At 42.2% G+C, this 18,425-nt stretch overlaps 1 protein-coding gene across 2 annotated transcripts in view; it reads right to left on the bottom strand.

Moving 5' to 3' along the window:
* Positions 1-9,422, bottom strand: part of LOC109896622 (protein lin-7 homolog A) — a 28,159-nt gene extending 18,737 nt beyond the window's left edge. The window contains exon 1 of one of the 2 annotated variants that reach the window (XM_020490905.2): positions 9,296-9,422. In XM_020490905.2, the coding sequence (XP_020346494.1) occupies positions 9,296-9,332 (37 nt within the window). In that variant the 5' untranslated portion in view covers positions 9,333-9,422. The remainder of the gene's footprint in view (positions 1-9,295) is intronic. The other variant, XM_020490904.2, reaches the window with a different exon arrangement.
* Between the last annotated feature and the right edge of the window lie 9,003 nt (positions 9,423-18,425).

The raw sequence follows: 18,425 nt of genomic DNA, 5'->3' as shown, positions 1-18,425 counted from the left end.
GAATCGATAGAGGATAATGGAAAAAAACTGAGTCAAGGCCTAGGGGAACAAGAGAGAGAGAGAAATCCCAGCATAGTTTGCATTAGGCCTGCTCCATGCATGAGAAAATGGGGGGCGGACTTCGGGGAAGAGAATTGTTCCGTTCAAAGCGAGCGATTCCTGGCAGGAGCAGGCACCACGAGCATTAGATCCTTGAAAACAAACCTATGATGCCTCTGAGTTAAAGACTTTGACTCCTGTGTCTAGTAAACTCTCCACTCCTAATTATCATCCGGTGAAGAAATCCAGAGTAAAGCAGATTATTTTTACACTCTTAGAGACAAACAGGGAAAATGATAGAAATGAGAGTACATGCTGGAAGGGGAGAGGAGGGATTTGGTGCGCAGCCTAATCATTGGGTCAGTTGTTCTAGAAGAAACTAAATAAAAAGCAGTTGGTGGATAATGTGCATCTGTCAACCCTTTATCCCTTGAGCATGTGCAAAGATCAGTGAGTTGCTCGAAAATGATCAAACCACTTGTAATCAGCTACAGATTTGATATTATTCCTACCGAGCTTGATGTCGAACACAGTGACACAGTGCCACCCAGGAGGGAAATTGCAAGATGTTGTATTGGAGTTGATAATATAGCTTAGGTGTGAAAAATGAAACGTCGTTAAGTGAGTCTACTTTATTAATGCTAGAAATATCCAACTACATCAGAACAGCAAGTGTATACTGAGGCTAGGTGCAAGGATTCTAAACAATCATCTTAAACACCTTTACCCTGGTGTTGAACTAGCGCCACATTCTGCACCACACCAACAGAGAGAGGTAAACAACCGACCATGTTTATAAACATCACGCCGAACCCAGGGAGGCTGGACTGAGACGGAAGACAATCTAGTGTAACCCGGTGAGGCAGAGAGGAGACAGAAAAGCTATTACCTTTTACAGACCTAGGGCGAACTAGGTAAGGGGAGGGAGAACTGCATACATAGAACCGGGGGTTGTTTGGGCAGGTTTGTTTTGTGCCTGTATTAGGCAGTCAAACAGACATTCAAGGGCACAACATTTACTGTTAGTACACAAGTATACATGGACAAAGAACATGATACCCAGAGAACCAGCGTGGATTACATTAAACCAGAAGAAATGGTGGGGTCGATTTCCATCAGGATTGGTTACTTCAAGCCACAAAGTGTTGTCAGGGAGATCTTTACAGGGCATTCATCAAACTCCACGACTCAACTCAGCATCTTCTGTAATGATGGTGTTGTATAGCACAGATCATATCACATAGGATGTTCTAAAGGATGTACAAAAATAACATGTTTTATTGTCACATACACCGGATAGGTGCAGTGAAATGTATTTTTTTTTACAGGGTCAGCCATAGTAGTACGGCGCCCCCAGAGCAAATTAGGGTTAAGTGCCTTGCTCAAGGGCACATCGGCTGATTTTTTCCCCCAGCTTGTCGACTCGGGTATTTGAACCGGCGACGTTTCAGTTACTGGCCCAATGCTCTAAGTCTAGGCGTGGGTGGTGTAGTCTACCCTAGAGGCAGCCTGTTCTGGTAAGAACCCTAAGCTACGGGGAGACGAGAGCGGAATTAAAGCTGGTCCATAGAGAGTTGGACACAGGAAAGAGGACACTTTTCTCTGAACCTGTGAGTGTGAATGGTAATGTAGCTAATGTACAGGATTTCCATCAGCTTTAATAAGCATCCAATGAGTCGCTAAGGTGAATGAGGTTGTACAGTATTCTGTACCATACCTGTAAAAAACAGTTAGCTTTGCACTAATGAGTGGCTAGTAATCTGCTGGTATTATTCCAAGCAGCCTGGGTAGTTTTATGAGCGTTTATTTCTCATTATAGCGAGGTCAGAGCCAGATCAGGAGAGCTTTTGCCTGCTCTCATTTTCTCATTAGCGCCAATTTCTTCATCCACGTCAAGGTCTCTGACGAGGCCTCCGACATCGAGCAACACATCAAAGATTTAAGATTTCTAAAACATTTTTGTTGATAGATGGGATTTCTCGGGAGGTCAGTTTTTGTACTTTGACTCTACACTGATCAAAAGCAATAGTTGGTATTCTCCACCTGTTCAGCACCACTTTCAAGTAGTTTGGCTTTCAACTTCGGTCTGGGGAATTAAATAAATGTATTCTTTGAAATAAACTGGGTTATAGGATAAGAAGCTATTTTGTAAAAGTATGGCTAAAAGTGTTTGATTGCGAAAGGGAAGGATTTCAGGTATCAAGGTGTTTGAAAGGAGAAAGCAGTCTGGAAAAGTCGTAGGCTACAAGCCGTCAAAGGCAGTATTTTAGACCCATATTTGAATAGCAAAACAAACGCAAATCCCGTAACGACGCCATAAATGTCATGCCCCATCTCCCCTATTCAGACTGTCCAGTGTCTGAGCCCAGTCAGCCAACACCCCAGCAGTGAATAGGGATTGTTGCTACCAGATGTGACAGTTGTTATCCCCCTAGACCAGTGATGAGGGCTAGACTACAGCAGAGCCTCTCCTGCTCCTAGAGTTATTACAGGTAATCGGTCATAAAAGCCTCCCCTCTCCAACAGTTGCATTTCATTTGCTGCATCGCGACACATATCATGCCCATCATCCACCCTGCTTCCCTTGGTCTGCTAGCTCATCCCCTCTGCAAGCACTGTCATGTCGATTTGTTTCAAGAAGTAGATGGCTATTTTTGGACAGAATGTCTTGGACAGACCGTGGATAGTGTTGTGTGATAATTGGTGTAGAACATGCAGCAGTAATAGAACAACATCCAGTCCTGTGAGGAGCTGCCTACGTCAGGCATTTCTGCTGGAATACTGTATTTTGTCTACGGTGGGAGGAGTGAGACATCAAATGGTTTCCTCTGTGTGTGATCTAAGGGGTATAAAACCCCCAGGGTATAAGATTGACTTGGCGGCCCAGGGTGATTTGCAGTTTCAATGACTATGGGAATCCAGGCACAGAGTTACGTCACATCCAAATAGCTTAGTCTGCAACGACTCCCAAATAAGACACGTTACAACGACACGCGTCACATCAAATCCCTGCTTGGTGCATTCAGCCACATCACCTAGGAGACCAGCTGAGAACTTAAGTCCTTATTATAGTTGGCTATGTAGACACACACAGACCAGTAAAACCATGGTAATATTGAGCTACACCACCAACAGCAAATCCCTCAGCCTACAATACTAATACAAAGGCAAACCGCTTTGAAAGAGTAGCTCTACACACCACTAAGAATACCCTCACCGCCCACATGGCGTGGCCCGTTACCAAGCCGGAGCCACTCCATTAATAACTACAGTACATCTGGAGGGTAACACACAGTCAGCCAACACCATCCTGGCCTGCCTTACTAACTAACACTCCAACCCATCTGAGAGAGGAGCTTGAGAGTATGCATGGATCTGGCCCTCTCTCTCTATTCCACTTCATTAGAAAACCTCTCTTTGGATTTCCTCACCCCACTGTCCTCACTCCTGTCCTCACCCCACTGTCCTCACCCCACTGTCCTCACCCCACTGTCCTCACTCCACTGTCCTCACTCCACTGTCCTCACCCCACTGTCCTCACCCCACTGTCCTCACCCCACTGTCCTCACTCCACTGTCCTCAATCCACTGTCCTCACCCCACTGTCCTCACTCCACTGTCCTCAATCCACTGTCCTCACTCCACTGAGATGGATTCACTCAACCACTAAACCATTAGCATTCTGCTCGTCGTTCCTCTTCTCCACACTCCAATGAGACTTCAGCCCCCTTGGCGCTTCACCAACTCTAGAGATGGACTCAGGGGGTCCAGATGTCCGCAACATCTGTGGGACTCACCCTTCCTCCCTCCGCCTCAAAATGAACATATTTAAAGAGCAGTTACTGTATGTTCAGCTTTAACGCCGACACAACTGCAAATCGATGTTGCCATTAGAACCTCTGCAGGGCATGAGCACTGTTTGCAATAAAATAAAATAAATGATCCTGTTTCATTTGACACATATTTTCAAGGGAAGACAAAGGTGTCCAGGTGATACTGTTGCTCTTATTGGAGGTGTAATTAAGGATGGGAGCAAGAGATGGGATACAAAACAATGGTTGTTAAAAATTAAACATACAACTCCTAATTCACATTTATTCAATCTGTGAAGTTGGAGAGGCATGTTTCTTGCCTCGGTCTTCTATAACTAAATAAAGTATGAAACACCAGTACATTGCTATGCATTGTGTCGTCGGGAACATTGATGCTACTAGCCAAACATCTGACCTAGTTGAACTTCTCTTTGCCACACAGCAGTGAGAACACATTACCATTGCCTGATTGGTTGAGCTGAAAGTAACAAGACGTGTTCTTTGGGGCGGTCACATAGGGCTCTCATCTACCATTTTCTATTTCAACAATCACTCCTGACTGGGTAATGACACATTTCTCTATTTGAAAGGTTTATCATCCGTCTCCAATTACAACAGAGAGTGAAGCAAACTGAGTGTTTACTGAAATCCCTGTGGCCAACCAAAATGATACTGTGCGACCTCCAGTGTACGTATGAATACATTCCTAATGGGCCGATGTATGTGTCCCTAACAGCAATAAAGACAGAAGTAAAAGCAATAGAACAAAGTCCAATAAAAATTATATCTGAATTCTTTGTGGGAAAGAATTCTTGAGGCAGCCAACAAATAAAACATTTATGCTCATTCTCATTCATGTTCTAAGGCAACGATGAAGGTGTTTTAGAGGGTGCCCAACTTTGGGAGAGAAATATACTGAAAGTGCTGTTGAAGTGTTACTGAAAGCAGTGTCCTCTAAAGAGACATTTCCAAGAGGAATCAATCAATTAATAGTGCGTATCTAAGAAGCTATTAGTCCACTACAGTCTGTTTCTGTGACTGACAATGTCAAGACATTTTGTGGTAAATCTGTTCAGTGATAAATCTGTTTCTGTGACTGACAATGTAAAGACATTTTGTGGTAAATCTGTTCAGTGATAAATCTGTTTCTGTGACTGACAATGTAAATACGTTTAGTGGTAAATCTGTTTCTGTGACTGACAATGTAAATATGTTTAGTGGTAAATCTGTTTCTGTGACTGACAATGTAAATACGTTTAGTGGTAAATCTGTTTCTGTGACTGACAATGTAAATACGTTTAGTGGTAAATCTGTTTCTGTGACTGACAATGTAAATATGTTTAGTGGTAAATCTGTTTCTGTGACTGACAATGTAAATATGTTTAGTGGTAAATCTGTTTCTGTGACTGACAATGTAAAGACGTTTAGTGATAAATCTATAATATACAGTACTGTCCTGTGTGTTACCTTGAGACTTCCTCAAATGTAATCAGTGACGGACGACCACAGAAATGAATGGTATTATGTTGATCAAATACAATGTTCAAACTATAAACAGCATGGTGTCTAAAACAATCACCAGTTCCAGAATGAGTCAGCCTTTCAAGTACACAGAGTTCCCTTTCTGCTCTGCTTTGATGACTGGATCTACTAATGCAGCCATCACTCTGGATGTGTCATAAATAAATGTGAAGACCACAACAAGCAGCTAGCAATGCTGCTGTGCTGAAACACACCAGGTCTGTGCTGTCCTGCCTTAGGCACGGCTTATTTCACTCTTCCTGGGGGTCCAAGCCTTTCGACGCCGCAGTATTAAACAATGAGTGCTTCACTGCTTTCTACACTTGAGTAAAAGTCTAAACATGATTTTGAACTGTTTGCAAAACTGGGCAGTGCTCCAATATCATCACATAATTGCCCTGTTGATAATAAAGAGCATAGCTGAATAGAATATATTTTCCAATATCTGCACGTTGTTTCAATACAAATGCTGTGCGGTGTAAATAAGCATGTCCAATGAACTCAGCTGGCTCATTAAGACATGGTGCTGATGAAAACAGAGACTGCAACGCAGGTGCATCTTCATCTCTACTGGGACGTCTAAGGTCCTAATAGAGAATCGTTTCATAGCTGATTGATTCAAGACTAGTCTGAGCTATTCCTCACTCCCACATGTAATGTTTCCCAGAGCAGTGCCCTAACACGGTCACTACCAGAATGGCTGACACATGCCAGAATAAATTGCCCCGGAGAGGCCATGCCATCTGCCACTTCCCACTTTGACCCGCGTGTCCTTTCTGCCGTTGGCAACCACGCCGAAATTACCACACAAAAAACCTCTACTGTGCTCATTCTCTGGATGAGCAGAGGAACAGGCCAGCAGGGGCTTGCCAGACACAAGGCCAGCTCCTCAACAGGAGAGCTTTTTAAATGGACGCACCTCACTTTATCAATCCCCCCATAAGCCGAGTGAATTAACACTAAATGGCCCTGCTGTGACATTCCTGGGAAAATGAAACACTCCTTAGACTGTCCCCATCAGGGCTCAGTAGCCTAAGGCAGAAGCGGATAACACTCTGAACTTTGTTTTTGTTTCCCTTCCTCTGACTGATTACCTGGCAGATGTCCATCCCAAACAAATTACATTTCTTTTCACTGTGGTTCTAATGAGAGCTTACCAAGAGCTGTGCCATTCTAAACAGCTCTCCGTTGATTAAATTGCTGAGCTGGCTGTTCACCTCACCTGTAATCCCTCCTCTCTGTTATCACCCAAAGCAAGGTACAAGAGGAAGGTTGCTGTGCAACAACGAACAAATCCAGTGACCTCTGCAAGCAAAGCAAACCCTGTCTGCAGTATGGTGAGACAACATGCTTAGGGCCCTGAGTAGCCTACAGTGTGTTGCCCTTTCTCCCCTGTGAATAGACTCAAACAAAGGATCAGCGATAACTTGCAAGGAAATGTGCGGTTGTTCTATATTTATTACGGCAATAAACCATGCACGGAGAGCATCAAAAAAGTATTGACTTCCAGATTTCAAGCTTCTGCTCGCCCTCGATGTTTGGAATCTGTAATTTCAGACGGCACAGAAACCTGTTTGAGCATCTGTGTCTTACTACACCGCTCAATCAGCAAATATATAGGAATATATCTCAAATTCCTCTCCATCAGCAAATATCTGGGAGAAAGAGCACTAACACATTTCACTGTGATTACTGTACAGCCCCAGCCTGACTGATATTATTAGGACTTCATGGCATACAGTTGATGAGAACTCTCTCAGTATCTCTATCAATTTCAATAGTCTTGGCATGCCTGGTGCCGATTAGTGTTTGAATGAGAGTCAATCGTTGAAGGAGAACTTTGGTGCCATGGGCAGGGAGGTTCCAACACAGGCTGTTTCTCCACAGGACAGTGGCGTTTGAGTCATTTCCTGAGACAATAGCAGGAAGTGCAGTCATGACCTCAAAGCACAATGTGAGTTTCCCGCCTCTTCGTGTGTGTGACAAATCCCTAACACATCCTGCTTTCAACAAAGAAACAGGCTTCTTTTCAATATCAATTACAGTGTTTCTTCGCTAGTGGCAGTAGCGACAAAGGACTCTGTGCAAAGACAATGACAGCTCTGGTAAAGCTATCATTATGATCCCCTACATGATCACTGCTGCGGGGCAGTGGCCACTTAATGAGCATGTGGATACAGCAGCCACCTGAATGTTCTCTCTGAAATGATAGGGGCTCTGACTCACTAGTCTACCTATGCAAACCCAATGGAAAGGGTTGAGTAGCCTATACTGGCACACATATTTCAGTTTAACTGGGGAGAACAAAACTCTTCCCCAATGTGTCATATAATGAATGGCTTGTTTATCAATAGAATCTCAATGCCAGAAATGTTCCTTCCCCTCATGGAACAGAGCGCAGCTTCTTGTTTATCATTTTGCCCTGTATCATGTTTTTGCCCTTGCACCCACTCCCCATTCAAGCTCGTATACAGCCACTTCAAGCTCGTATACAGCCACCCACTCCCCATTCAAGCTCGTATACAAGCTCGTATACATCCACCCACTCCCCATTCAAGCTCGTATACAAGCTCGTATACAGTTGCTGCAGTCACGCAATAATGAATCCAATTGCCACTGAGCATTTAATTGACTGTAAATCATTCAAATGAGCCAATGCTTAAAAAATGGGAATAAAACCGTTATATTATCTGTTATTCCTTGGGTATAAAGACAGGTCACTCGCTGATGATCCTCATTCGGTTTACATCCATTCCATCCTTCATGATAACAACCAGGCTCGATTACTCATGCGCAATGCTGTGTTCAACACAACGTAGAGAGGTCACCATTTGTCATTTTCCAATTTAGACAGATGTTTATATCCTCTTGCCTTCTACATTCCCGTGAGTTGTTTATTCCACGGCGTTTACAGTTTTTCCTACGGTCACTAACTGTTGTGGCAATCATTCAAAGTGGGCCCATGCCCATTACTTTTCCCAGATGTATCATCTTTCTCTATTTTTAACACCACCCCTTTCGTTTGTGCCATGCAGCCACACTATTGCATTTCACCGCCGGATTCGTTTTAAGCACTCTATAGGCTACACATTTAATCTGATTTCCCCATAGTCCCCGTTTCGAATATCAAAATGAAAGAATAGTCAGGAGAAGCTATCAGAAGCTATCCATCTGTTATCATTGGACAGGCAGGCTACTGTAGGAAAGCAATATCACCTGAATTCCGCGTGCAAGTCGACCTATTACTACTCCGAAATATGACGTAGGCTATAGGTAGACTACATTGTGGACTCAACCTTCCTTTTAAAATAATGCCGCAGGTGAATTCGTTTTTCACTGTCGACAACAGGTATGCTATGGGGTGAAGACCTGTGCCCCTTTCTTGTTCACTGTCCAAATTACAATTAGATTCAAGAAAAATATAAACCCATTCAAAAAGCTGTTTGTTTTATATTCTTAAACCTACCCATCCAAAAGTTGTCTGATGTGTAGAGAAGTAAGGATTTGCGCGTGATTGGATTCCTGCGCGCAATAAATTATTTCTCCCAATCACGAAGTGAAGAATAGAGCGAGATAATATTCTATTGGATGTTACATAACAGAGATAAATCCACTCTATTCATATACAGTGGAATGTAATACTGTGGGTTAATAACACATTCGTTATAATATTGCTGAACAGCATCATTTAATTAAGCCGTTTTATCCAATTTTGCAGAGTGCGCACCAAACGGTCCATACATTTTATTCCCAGCAAATAACGGTATCCAGCGAGAGAGAAATATAAGTAGACGAATGTAAAAATGATATAATAGCCTATAGTACTTTCAACTTAAATGTGGTCCGCCAATGCATCGTTCGCTCAAGTTTCGGGATCCAGAAATAATTCAACAAGAAAGCGAATCCGACGATTGTGCGTCTTACCTCGATCCAGAGTGAGCGGTTGGACCTCTGTCGCCATGACTGCTGTTATGGGGAGATATAGCGACTACGGTAGCTGCAGCATCAGAAGCAACTCAAGCTAAACGGGCGAGTGAGAGCACATAGCCCGTCGGTGGGAGTGGCTGGAAGGGAGAGGGGATTACCTCCCGCGCCGCTGCTCCATCGGACTGACCCAATGGTCCTGTCAAACCGAACAACCGCGGGATTAATATCTTTATGCAAATAATTGAGAGTGGATGGAAATGCATTGACCTATAGCCAAATTGACTAGCTGATATGAACATTTTGATATTGAATTCTTCACTGACAATTTCATTGGCAACCTGTGTGCTTATGGCAGGGGATTCTTGTTGTCCTGCAGCCTAAGGCTGATATAGTAGTCTACAGTAACCACAAAGTGATAAACAGATTTCAATGATGGCATGGAACCGCAGCTGATGAAGGGTTTATAGATTAATCCCCATGTTTATAGTACTGTAGAAAGGAGACCGGTGCATAGACAGAAACTGGCTCTGGGCTGGGCTCTCTCTCTGTATCGCTGTTGCCTTTACTAATGCCTGTTGCAACTACAGCCTAAAGCTGTGGCAAATCTACTGCATTACCTGTAGCAGTGTGGCCAAAAACCAAGGAAAATGTAATACCGCCCTCTCCATAGAGGTTGTGCTCAATCCCATGGCCGTGGGTACATCCTTTAGAATGGAGGAAGCAGGATTTAAACAAGGTGACAGATCACACTGTAGGCTACATTTCATAGGCCTGAACATTTTCATTTGTAAATGCTATTATAGATTTAAAGCAAATGAGGGACATTTTTCAAGATGTATTTAGCTGGATGACTTTTCGGTGCACAATTAGTTATAAACTAGACAACCGTGTTTAAGTTTCAAATGATTCCATTTCTTTTTTAATTATGTCTAGGCTCCTCTCAGCGAAGTCTACTTATACCTTAGAAAATCAATGACCTCACTTTCAGGTAGATTTCCATTCTAATGTGGGAAAGTGTAACAATGGAAGAGAATATGACTGCAGCCTACTGTGTACCGCTGTGCCATTTTTCAAGATTGCATTTCAGCAACCCACTCCATACTGTATCCTTCATCTTAAAGTGCTTTTCGACTTGCACTTGTAATCAACTCCACACAGACCATATGTGCTTGCGAATCACAGCCGCACAGCAGCTCCACCCAGCTGCATGCAGATGCAAGTTGTATTCGAGTGGTAAGTGGTGGGATGGAGGGAGGGCTTAAGGCCAGTGAGAAGGAGGACACAGGAAGATTATGCACTCACATCCATATGGGCTGCTGCGCTAGTGTTTGGAAAACCTTTCTGTTTTTAAAAAGAGGAGGGGATTAGACTGCAGTGCTCTTAAGGCCCTGGAACTGAGAGTGAATTGGTTACTAAATTGATGATACGTTCTACTTCAGGAGATAGGGTTTGTGTTTGAGAGAGAGAGAGAGAGAGGGTGGGAGAGAGAGAGAGAGGTGGGGGGTGAAAGAGGGAGAGAGAGAGAGAGGGAGAGATAAAGAGAAATAGAGAGAGCACTTAAGGACGTCAGGAACAAACAAATGCCATTGCTTTTGTGCAGACTGCACCATCCAAGAGGTAAAAGTCTCAGGGTTGCAGAGATGATCTGATCAAGCCCCATTTTCAAGGAATGATAAATTGCTATTGGGGTTGTTGAGGTTGAAATCAACAGGTAACAACATCAGTGACAATACAATATACTGAAGCTGGTTGCTGAGTACGAGTACAGGTACCGAGTCAATGTGCGGGGGTACAGGTTAGTTGAGGTAATATGTACATAGGGGTAAAGTGACTATTTTTAGATAATAAACAGTGAGTAGCATTAGCATTTAAAAAAAAGGGGGGGTCAATGCAAATATTGTAGGTAGCCATTTGATTAATTGTTCAGCAATCTTATGACTTGGGGTAGAAGCTGTTAAGGAGCCTTCTGGACCTAGACTTGACGCTCCAGTACCGCTTGCCGTCACAAACGTAGCCAGAGCCGACCAAAAACAATGTAGGCTAGTTCACACAAAAAAAGCTACTGTAGTCTACAGGCTACTGGTTTTATTTGACAAGCTTGCCAATGTTTCCCTGGTGCTTGTGTGTGTGCGACATGTCACAGATACTTGTGAATACAGCAACAAGATTAGAAGGTGTCGTCTTGTCAAATTGATAACTCTGCTGCTTTTAATAACTACTAGATAAGAAATTCTTGCCTGGACAGGAGTCAGGAGATCCATGCATCCATCTACTGGATCAATTCTCCACGTTTCCCTGTTGCAGATTATAGCAGGAGGAGGATGGCATCCTCTGTATATAGCCTCGTTGTTGTTATTTTATTGTTACTTTTTTTACTTTAGTTTATTTAGTAAATCTTTTCTTAACTCTTATTGGTTGGTTAAGGGCTTGTAAGTAAGCATTTAACAGTAAGGTCTACACCTGTTGTATTCGGAGCATATGACAAATAAAATGTGATTTGATTTGACATTCTGCTTTGCCATCGCAGTGGTCCAGTCTGTTCAAATCCAACCAACAGGCAGCTGTTGACAGCTGATCAAAGAAAGCAGTGAGGAAATCAGTGTCAACATGTGGGTGTTATGCTGGCACTGCATGTCAGCTCTTCTGGAAAACATATCCTATTCCCTATGGAGAGGGAGGGAAATGCCATCTACATATCCTGTATAGTACTATGACAGACACATGAGGCATTTACCTTACGCTTTCAATAACTTTCATTCAACCAGCCTGGTCTCGGCAGAAAAGGCAGGTAACACTTCCAGGTGTCAAATGAGAATAAATCAGACATTTGACCTAGTACTAGCGGTTAAGATCGTTGGGCCAGTAACCAAAAGGTCCTTGGTTCGAATCCCCGAGCCGACTAGGTGAAAAAACTATTGATGCCTTTGATTCAGATTCAGGGTGTTTAATGGTCATGTACAGGGTTGCAGGTGTGATTGCAGGGTACAGTGAACATCTTAGGCTTCAAGCTCTAACATGCAAGAGTGTCTGCTAAATTACTATTTAAACATGTTAAATGTAGCCTACTAGTTTCCATTTCTGATCTCTAAACTGGCAACCATCCAACGCAGTCACAGCTAGTCAGTCATGTGATTGGAACGGTAAGGAAATAGTTAAGAAGTAGCTACTTCAAAATGACTTCTGACAAATTACTTAGATAAATGAAACTAAACATCTACTGCTGTGCTACATTAAACCCAGTCACACAGTAGGGTATACAATTACAATCACTGTAATTACACCAAATATCATCTCATAAATCCACTTTTATGCTGACATACTGTAACATTGGGTTTAAAATCAATCACAGTACGATAAAATAACAATTATATAGACTTTTACACAGGCTTCAACCTGTGTAGTCAGTGAGGGGACAGTGTGTTTTGGTCCCATACAAACTCACACTGACTCCTCATATCTAACAGAGAGGGAGAGAGGTGAATGGAAGAGCCCTTATGAATAAACCCAGTGCAACCCGTTTACAGGAGATCATTGTGTCCACTGCAGGTCCGTGCCCCGTGCCAGACACAGAATGTAAATGAAACATATCCTGCTAGCAGCACGTGCGCTACTATAGGAAGAAGTATTGCTTAATCGCTGGGTACTGGGATTTACAGAGACCTTCAGGTTGGACAAATTAAACCACTGGGAGAATTGACAGCCTTTGACGATCCAAGGTTTTGAATGTAGTCAACGACTCCTGTCCTGTACATACAATCTCCCTTTTGATGACATGGTAGTGTCATGACGTTGGCCTGTGGGTAAGGTTTATGACCAACCCCATAAATACCTTTCTCTCTTCCCTCTCTCTGACTCTACTGAGGGACTCTTGAATAGCCTTTGTTAAACATAGAGAGTCTGAGAACATCAAACAAGTGGAGGGAAAGGAACCATATTTTGGTAATAGAACCAGTTGAAAATATGCGTTGGTACTTAATGAATATGATGTCAGTTCGGTTGTCATCTGAGACATTATGACTGATGACAGAATGACATAAACTGTATCTGGAAAAGTCTACACATTATAGTTATCAGATTCACATGGAATTGTTGTGCAATTTAAATTAAACTATTTGTGAAAAGATTAAATGTAATTTTAGCTTCCAAATGAGAGAATTGGGTTTTCATAAGATTAGAGCTCTGCTCAATCAGTGGCCCGCCCCTGTGAAGAGACATGGATTATAAACTATGGAACACACCCTTATCTCCCTCCACTATATAAGCCCTTGACGAAAATGTAACTATCTGTTCCGGGTACATTAGGACGACTGTCCGATGTCAGAATGATTCAGATAATAACTACAGAACGAAGCCAACCTCAGCGTGAGCTTTGGTTGTGAATGGTATGAACTCTGAACTCTTATTCGCTACAGAAGTGATACCTCCTAGCCGCTGAGTTAGCAACAGCAGCTGTAAACGTGGTCTAGGAAAGAACTAACATCTACCACAAACCTATTGAAGCACAGCTCAGAGTAAATATTTATTGCATTTTCCTTTTCCAAAATGGGCGGTAATTTAGAATGCATAAGATTCTGTATTTACGATAGAGTAGCTGCCTATGGCCCGATAGAGACATAGCTTCTCCCTTTGTTCTTCAGTCTTCCCACTCTTTCACTCAAAGCCAACCCCCTTTTCTTTGTGTAACCAGCTGTCATATCTGTTCTGCCCGCTAGGGACATTTTCCTTTATGACATAATTTGTAATCAAGGTATGATTCATTCTGTGTATATGTAATTCGGTGTGATTAGTTAGGTATTTAGTAAATAAATCATTAAACCCAATTTTGCATTGCTGATCAAACTTGTTAGCCAGGGTTCGTGAAGATAACCAAGAATTTACAACTTTCAGATGAGACTGAAATATGGTGACGATTAATATTGACTGCTATGGATGTAAAATATTACTAGGTCTTTAAGAGTTTATATGGAAGATAACTGCTCTATAAATATTATTTTGTGATTCCCCGACTTTCTAGTTAATTACATTTACATGATTAGCTCAACCAGGTAATATTAATTACAGAGAAAGGATTTTATAGAATAGCATGTCATATCACTTAATCCGGCATAGCCAAAGACACGACAGTAGTAATTAATTAATGACAAGCAAGCAGAGGTACAATCGAGGTACAGATCACAGTGGCTGATCAGAAAGAAACCTGTACAAATCCATTATCATGTTGAGCCATGCAGACAAACCAGCTATGGAGAGTTTACTGCACTAAGGCCAGGCACCACAAGCTGAAATGCCATTTTTGCATCTAACTATTAATTTTGATATTTGTTGGTATATTTGTCCATTAATATTAATATTTTCAAAAAGTAAACATAACCACTTTAAAAAGGACATACATCAATAACTGCAAAGCTCAGCTCACTACATTAAATGACACAATTTAAAGCCCATTTCATAGAGATTGTTAGAAACTGGACTATGTTTAGCAACTTACTTTAATAGATGGCAATTGCGTGTAAATAGGGGTTTGGCGTTTGGTAGTCTAAATTTAGTGTACTTGCCTTTAACTGCCATTTCCCGAAAGACAGGCTCTTCCCACACAGCATCTGCATTCACACAATTTTGTGTGGTTATCGTTAGACATATTCTCCAGACTTTCCCACAGGGAATTGTTGATATGTTGGAATGTTAAAATATATAGTTATTCCCATTTTAGTACATTTATCAGCCACAACATGACGCCCACTCTGTATTCAAGAGCATATTGTGTCTCAACCGCTGTCAGGCACAACACAAAAACCTTAGATGGTGTAAAATAGGGTCTAAGCTACAACATGTTGTATGTGAATATGATGTTTTAGTTTACACGTTTTTGGATAATTGACATTAAAGCTTAAAACATTATAAAATAGTTTGACAACACTTGTTAGCATTTAAATAATATCAATCTCAACTGTTGGTTATCTTTTCCAGTGATGAAGACATGGATGTCTTGTGATATGGTGGGGTATGCAAAATGTGTCAACTTTGAGCACCTTCATCTCTTGAATGTTTTGACATTCAGATCCAAAAAGTCCCTTTCTGAGCACTTCTATAATGGTCAAATATATATGAAAGGTTTCGTTCAAATCAAAAGGGATTCTGTCAAAAGGTGATTGAATTGAGATGCATTTATCCTCTTACATGGCACTACTTGGAATTACGTGTTTAGCACTGATTGATTGCCTGAAAACCCACATGGAAAACATTGGTCAGGGCATTTGTAAATCACATTGGACTCAAACGCCAGCCAGATTGATGAGTTGCTCAATCATTGTTTCCAGGTACCAGAGTCAACTCAAGACAGGTATCTTTCTGGGGAGTAAGCAGCATTGTGGGTAATTACCAGAGGCAGGCCGATGACATTGATGAAGTGCAGGGGTCGTGGGTGAAAACATCTGAGCCGACAGCAGTCAATGAACGAAAGACGCAGGCAGTGTGACGAGATAAAGATGTGCACAAGCAAGTCTTGTGTAAGCACTTTAATCAACATGTTTGCAAGACTTCCCACGTTGCATTGCTCTTCACTCTAGTAGGTTTATGGAGACTGCAAGTGCCATGGGAAGTGAGACAGCAATCATGATCAATAATAAAGCACATTAAGTGTTTTCACTCTTGCGCTTGAGGAGACAAGACTTGACTTCGTATGGCCATTTTACAAATACCCTCAGGGCTTTTCCTAGGAGCTGCTAACTACAATATTTGAGTCCTCAATAGATCATTTAAGATCAACTTTACCCTAAAGGACCTCAGGATTTCCGAGTGTTTCAAATACTCGGAAAGGTCATTTTGATAAGGGGTCTGAAGCAGGTTACACAGTGTGCAGCAAACTCTGCTCACTGAACACCATTCAACTTTTTTTGTTATACTATTGTACACAGACAAATTCATTTCAGATCTGTTGGTGACACGACATTAGCAACTCATATTTTATATGGATATAAGACTAATATTAACAATATTTTATGTGCCCAATGCTCCATGAATTTCCAATGCCTTCACCCTGTTCATGTACTTAAGTCTTTTGTATCAGAACAGCATAAGATAGAAAATAATCATGTATTTCTTGGCTTCACAACATTAAAGTTGGTAGCATTGCCTTTAAATTGTTTAACTTGGGTCAAATGTTTCGGGTAGCCTTCCACAAGTTTCCCACAATAAGTTGGGTGAATTTTGTCCCATTCCTCCTGACAGAGCTGGTGTAACTGAGTCAGGTTTGTAGGCCTCCTTGCTCACACACACTTTTTCAGTTCTGCCCACAAATTTTCTATGGGAATTGAGGTCAGGGCTTTGTGATGCTACTCCAATACCGTGACTTTGTTGTCCTTAAGACATTTTGCCACAACTTTGGAAGTATGCTTGGGGTCATTGTCCATTTGGAAGACTCATTTGCGACCAAGCTTTAACTTCCTAACTGATGTTTTGAGATGTTGCTTCAATATATCCACATCATTTTCCTTCCTTATGATGCCATCTATTTTGTGAAGTGCACCAGTCCCTCCTGCAGAAAAGCTCCCCCACAACATGATGCTGCCAACCCCGTGCTTCACAGTTGGGATGGTGTTCTTCGGCTTGCAAGTCTCACACTTTTTCCTCCAAACATAACAATGGTCATTATGGCCAAAAAGCTCTATTTTTCATCAGACCAGAGGACATTTCTCCAAAAAGTATGATCTTTATCCCCATATGCAGTTGCAAAATGTTGTCTGGCATTTTATGGTGGTTTTGGAGCAGTGGCTTCTACCTTGCCTTTCAGGTTATGTCAATATAGGACTTGTTTTACTGTGGATATAGATACTTTTGTACCTGTTTCCTCCAGCATCTTCACAAGGTCCTTTGCTGTTGTTCTGGGATTGATTTGCACTTTTCGCATCAAAGTACGTTCATCTCTAGGAGACAGAACGCGTCTCCCTTCTGAGCGGTATGACGGCTGCGTGGTCCCATGGTGTTTATACTTGCGTACTATTGTTTGTACAGATGAACATGGTACCTTCAGGCGTTTGGAAATTGCTCCCAATTTGCTCTACAATTTCATTTCTGAGGTCTTGGCTGATTTCTTTTGATTTCCCCATGATGTCAAGCAAAGAGGCACTGAGTTTGAAGGTAGGCCTTGAAATACATCCACAGGTACACCTCCAATTGACTCATATTATGTCAATTAGCCTATCAGAAGCTTCTAAAGCCATGACATAATTTTCTGGAATTTTCCAAGCTGTTTAAAGGCACAGTCAACGTAGTATATGTAAACTTCTGATACAGTGAGTTATAAGTGAAATAAATCTGTCTGTAAACAATTGGTGGAAAAATGACTTGTGTCATGCACAAAGTAGATGTTCTAACTGACTTGCCAAAACTATAGTTTGTTAACAAGAAATTTGTGGAGTGGTTGAAAAACAAGTTTTAATGACTTCAACCTAAGTGTATGTAAACTTCCGACTTCAACTTTATGTGAGAATGCTTTTCATTGACTACAGCTCAGCGTTCAACACCAAAGTGCCCACAAAGCTCATCAATAAGCTAAGGACCCTGGGACTAAACACCTCCCTCTGCAAATGGATCCTGGACTTCCTGACCGGCCACCCACAGGTGATAAGGGTAGGTAACAACACATCCACCATGCTGATCCTCAACACAGGGGCCCCTCAGGGGTGTGTGCTCAGCCCCGTCCTGTACTCCCTGTTCACTCATGATTGTACGGCCAGGCATGACTCCAACACCATCATTACATTTGCTGATGACACAACAGTGGTAGGCCTGTTCAACGACAACAACGAGACAGCCTACAAAGAGGAGGTCAGAGACTTGGCCATGTGGTGCCAGGACAACAACCTCTCCCTCACGTGATCAAGACAAAGGGGATGATTGTGGACTACAGGAAAAAGAGGGCCGAGCACGCGTGGGGCGTGGGGGACGCCCCATTCTCATCGACGGGGCTGCAGTGGAGCTGGTTGAGAGCTTCAAGTTCCTTGGTGTCCACATCACCAACAAACTAACATGGTCCAAGCACACCAACAGTCACCGACAGTCATGAAGAGTGCACAACAAAAACTATTTCCCCTCAGGAGACTGAAAAGATTTGGTATTTGTCCTCAGA

This window comes from Oncorhynchus kisutch, linkage group LG9, assembly GCF_002021735.2.
Source record: "Oncorhynchus kisutch isolate 150728-3 linkage group LG9, Okis_V2, whole genome shotgun sequence".
In the NCBI taxonomy this organism is placed as follows: domain Eukaryota; kingdom Metazoa; phylum Chordata; class Actinopteri; order Salmoniformes; family Salmonidae; genus Oncorhynchus; species Oncorhynchus kisutch.
This window is presented reverse-complemented; position numbering and strand designations above follow the sequence as displayed.